At 38.8% G+C, this 4987-nt stretch overlaps 1 protein-coding gene across 1 annotated transcript; it reads right to left on the bottom strand.

The window, feature by feature from the left end:
* Positions 1 to 2235: 2235 nt before the first annotated feature.
* LOC113109600 (potassium voltage-gated channel subfamily V member 2-like) lies at positions 2236 to 4887 on the bottom strand. Its single transcript, XM_026273280.1, has 2 exons — positions 3257 to 4887; positions 2236 to 2804 (listed from the first exon to the last, which is right to left on the bottom strand). Exons 1-2 carry the CDS (start codon positions 4568 to 4570, stop codon positions 2562 to 2564), a joined length of 1557 nt encoding a protein of 518 aa, XP_026129065.1. The 5' UTR covers positions 4571 to 4887; the 3' UTR covers positions 2236 to 2561.
* Between the last annotated feature and the right edge of the window lie 100 nt (positions 4888 to 4987).

The raw sequence follows: 4987 nt of genomic DNA, 5'->3' as shown, positions 1-4987 counted from the left end.
AGAATGCAGTATAAAAATATGGCTCGCAAATATTATTTATATTTTCTGTTTTCTTAACTAAATATTTCTTCACTGACACTGTTTCTTGGGTCAGATTGTCATGTACAATGTTGTTATTTGTCTGACTTTGTAATAAAATATTTGATAATTGTGTTTCTTGTAGCTTCATATGGCATTCGCTGGTCATCAGGTGTTGAAACGGTCAATCGAGCAGGATGCTAAGATAAAGGAGACAGAAAGAGAAGGCAAGTAGAAAATCTCAAACCCTGACACACTGGGTCACAGTTTTGAGTTTAAAATCTTAATGGGAATTTTGAGAATATTGTTGGATTTCCTTTTCCATTCTTAGAACTCATTTACTTTATGTTGCTAATAAAAAAAAAACTGATCAGTTTTCCAATGCAAACAAATGTTTTACTGGTCTGTCCTGCCTTGTTTTACTCCCCACAGTGTTTCTCCAGGATTCTTCTGCAGAAGGTGCAGTGGGAGAACCTCAAGACGTGGGCTTCAGTCAACCCTGGTGCCATTGTTCTTTGTTGGTAAGTTTATGACCTCCACAAATGAACGGATCTAAAAATAACAAAATACACTCCCTTTTATGCACTCTAGTAAGTAGAAAATGTGGTTTTGAATTGGTGGGCGTAAACATAGCACAGCAGCCATTGTTCTGCAAGCGCTGGTTAAATACACTGAACACACAAGTGCAATATTCATGTTTAAAGCCCCTGCTTTTTACAGAGCCTCCAAAAGTGCTTATACTATGACATCCCAAGCTCTCTATCGCAGCAAATTTGCTGCTTTTCCATCAGGCTGTCTTTTAAACCTTCATTATTAGCTGGAGGAATTCCCTACAGTGAACTTTAGGTTAAGCACATCTTCCACAGTCCTGCTTCATTATCCTGTGCTGTTGTCTGTATGCTAATAAAGGACTAAACTGTGGCTCCCAGCTGCCACAGAAGCAGGCAAACCCTTGTGTTACATGCCACAAAGGATTATGGGTTCGTTGCACTCCCCATCTCAGCCTCAGTCTTTGTGCATGACCTCTTATAATCTCTCTAAGACTTTAAGCAGTGAGAGTTGTTTCTTTATTTTTTTTTAGCCTGGACTGTTTGTTTATTCTGATGTCATTTTCCCACCAAACAAACAGAAAATAAACAAACCCCCTGCTTTATTCAGAGACACGTTTAGCGTGTGAGTGGATCTGTGAATTGGTTAATTGTTTTTGAGTTAGTTTCAGCTGCTTTTTTGTTTTGTTAGTTTTTTCTTTTTTTGATTTTTTAATTTATATGTTGATGTATGTAAATACAAAACACAAAAAAATACCTGAATCTGAGTTTTTGTCTCTTTTTTTTTAATTATTTTTCTTTTTCTTTTTATTCTCATCAAACAAGTCAAGAACATGTAATCATTTTCACGAAAATTATGCTATAATGTGGACAGAAATGCTATTTAAAACCCTTAATTTAATTTATAACAATAAAAATATTTTTTATGCATACTTTTGAAGTAAATATTATATTATCTTCTATTTAAATAATAATAGAATTGTAGGAATAGTAGAAACAATACAATCTTTATTTTCAAAAATAAGTAAACATGTTAAAAGGGTAGTTTCACACAAAATAAAAGTATAGAGGGAAAAAAAAAATGGTAGGTTTAATTATGGAGCCATGGTATGTGTGCTTGAAAATGAATTTTGTTGGCCTGATCTACTTCCATCTGTCCTTGGGACTTCAATGATCCCCAAGGATTAATCTTTCAAGGATTATCAATGCCTGGATGAGCGTGCTTTTCAGATTTAATTACATTCTAGTTGTCGACATTCTTATGGACGTCACAATGGCCACCCTTTATTAAGTCAACAAGTTTTTGTAATTGTCACACCAAGCCATTAAAGCGAGGATGTCAAATTTTTTTTAAAAGCACTGTTAGTTGTTGCCAACAGAAGTTAACCTGATAGGAAATCTCTTTGCAATCTGTCCTTCTCAGAGTGCTTCCAGAGGAAACCAGTTGATGTAAATCATAAATCGGCTTTTCTTGATTTAAAACTTACACAAATGCCTATACAAAATTATACATAGATATATATAAAAAAAAGCATTGAAGCTAAGCTTGTGTTCAGCCAGATGTTAAAACCTTCGAGTGATTACTTGAAGCAGTGTTTGTCTACCCTGGACTACTTTCTTTTGTTTTAACATTGCCCATAGTGGTCGCAATGGTTCATTTTAATTACATTGTTTAAAAAAAACCTTGATTTTAACAGTGCCATAAAATAATAATAAGAAACAATTGATCTTAGACAATTAAATTGTTGTGTCAAGGCAAGTATTTATTAACAGCATCCTTGTAAGAGCAGCCTAGAAAGGAACGTTGGTTCGTTTTAAAAGAAATTACTTTTGTTTATAGTACAAAAGTCCCCCAATATGCATGTGTCCAGCAGCACAAAAGCAAGCAATGGCTAATTTGGTTTGGATGGTATGCATATTTTGAAGAGAAGACCATCAAGTCCATGAATTAAAAATCAGTCCGTGGATGGAAAGTGTTGGTCAGCACATGGCAACCTAAAAACATTCTGCAACCTTCTTTGCAGCCCTTTTCACAAACCTCACTTTCCCGCGATTCTTTAGAGAGGAGGTGTATTCATAGGCTTTCAGCTTTGAATAGTAGTCTGAGAATTTATTGAACAGGATGGAGATTGGCATGCCGTTGAGAATAATTCCAAACGAGATGCATGCAAATGCAAAAATCCTGCCCAGAGCGGTCTCTGGAAACATGTCCCCATAGCCCACAGTGGAGATGCTCACCTGTGGAAGAAATGCATGAGGGATACTTGAGTGTGCCAGTAAAATGGAACAATGATGCGCAATCTTTTAAGATTTAATAAAATATCAGTCGCAAATTCTCATATGCCAAAAATAAACAACATTCTAAAGATAAATAAAAGGGTTAAGAAGAGCATTATGGGATTACATCTAGTGGGCAAGCGATACATTGACGACAGATGCAGTACTCCACATGGAAATATCACAGTTGTAAGCATTTAATAGCATTTTAACAGACAGACACCAGGTACTCTGGTTCTGTCAATAAGTATTTTGGAGTACCATGTATATCCCATAGTATATGGATAATCATTCAGTACCATGGTGTATACTAAAGTATCATTGCATTATCTCCTGATACCATCACGATACTGAAGTACCACCAAAGTACCACTTATGCCAGAAATAAACTTGAGAAAAAAACATGTACTTACAGCTGCCCACCACCATGCGTGTGGAATACTGGTGAAGTTTGTTTGAGGCATATCATGCTCCACGGTATACACCATGGCAGAGAAGGTGAAGATTCCCATTGCAATGAAGAGGAAAAGACAGCCCACTTGTTGGTAGCATTGCCGGAGTGTGAAGCCAAAGGCTCGAAGTCCAGTTGAGTGCCGTGCTAGTTTTAGGATACGAAATATTCTCATGAGACGCATGATGCGGAGGACTTGCCCCACTTTACCAACCCGTCCTACGGTCTCAATATCACTACCATGCTTCCCATAGTCTTCATTCTCGAAACACTCTAAGATCATTTGAAGATATAATGGAAGGATTGCAATCAGGTCCACAGCATTCAGCACGCTCCTTCCAAAGCGTTTGAGATCAGGTGTGGACACAAGCCGGAGCAGATATTCCATGGTAAAAAACGCAATGCACAAAGTCTCAACATACTCACAGTAGGTCTTCCCGCTCAGCTGGCCGGTGGTCGTCTTATATTGCATTCCCTCTACCGTATTGAGAGTCATAGCCACGAGAGATACCAGCACGAAGAAACTGGATGCCACTGCCATGAGTTTGGCTATGACTGAAGAGAAGGGCTTCTCCATCATGTTCCAGATGAGGAAACGTGTATGACCGAAAGCCATATCCTGAAACAAGTCCTCATGCTCCTCAGTTTCCACCTCTGCCTCGAGTTCCCGTTGTATCTTCAGCTGTTCGTTGAGTTCATCTTGCCGTTCCTCGAACGAAATGCGGCAGCAGCGATGGGTGTTCTTGATACGGACACCCCAGTAGTTGATCTCCTCCAAAAAATTGCGTGGGCACAATTCATCTTTGATCCAGAGAACTCCAGTCCTGTAGAAGTTGAAGATGTTGTGGAAGATGTCTGGATCCCGGTCAAAGAAAAACTCATTGTTCTGGACCATGTAATCATCACAGAGATCGAGTTTCCTGTTGTGGTCCGTGTACGTTGCAAGTCGGCCAATTCTTGTCTTGGGATATTTTGCTGCTACCCTGTAAGAGATCTGGTAGACCTTGCCTCCTACATTGATGTTCAGCATGCAGTTCTTAGTCTGAGAGGACAGTTTACTGGGGGTCGACATCAACCTTTCTTCTTCGTCATCTTCATACTCTGCATAGATGTCATATATATCCTTACTTAATTCCTGCATCGAATTCCATGGTTTTACCCAGTTGGGTTGACCAAAAGGTAGCTCAGAATCCACTGGATCCTTGGGAGCAGGGACTGAGAACCCAAGTTTGTAATTGGGAAAAAGGCTTTGCCTCCTGCGTTTAAGCTTGATCATGGTGCCAGCGTCCTCTCAGCCTGGCAGATGCACAGGTTACTGGGGCTGTAGAGGCATTAGATGCCTTTAATACCTCTGAGTCAGGACCCTGAGCAACTGCAGGAAGCAGCACCGACTAATGTTGCTGACAGACAGGATCTGAGTGCTTAAAGCTTTAAATGCTATGATCCTCTTCCACACTCTCTCCACCAACCCTGATGTCTTTCTTTGCCTTACATTCACCAATCTCCAATAGAATATGAGAATATTGCACACACTTTCCAACAAAGATATGATGAATTGGAGTTACATGATGTTGAGTTGATATTATACAAACTTGATCAAGATGTCAATTCCTTTATTAACAGGAATTTACTTTCTGAAAGTAAGAAATGTAGTACAAATCAATGCTGTAACTCCAGAAATTATGATTACTTT

The sequence above is a fragment of the Carassius auratus genome, chromosome 10 (assembly GCF_003368295.1).
Source record: "Carassius auratus strain Wakin chromosome 10, ASM336829v1, whole genome shotgun sequence".
Classification (NCBI taxonomy): Eukaryota; Metazoa; Chordata; class Actinopteri; order Cypriniformes; family Cyprinidae; genus Carassius; species Carassius auratus.
Note: the sequence above shows the minus strand (reverse complement) of the source record. Positions and strands in the feature narration are given on the sequence as shown.

Bases quoted from the DNA above. Each gene is read 5' to 3' on its own strand.
- LOC113109600 (XM_026273280.1), bottom strand. From the start codon at position 4,570: ATGATCAAGCTTAAACGCAGGAGGCAAAGCCTTTTTCCCAATTACAAA. The intron at 2,805-3,256 runs GTAAGTACATGT...TTTCTTCCACAG, and splicing joins ACGCATGGTGGTGGGCAGCT to GTGAGCATCTCCACTGTGGG.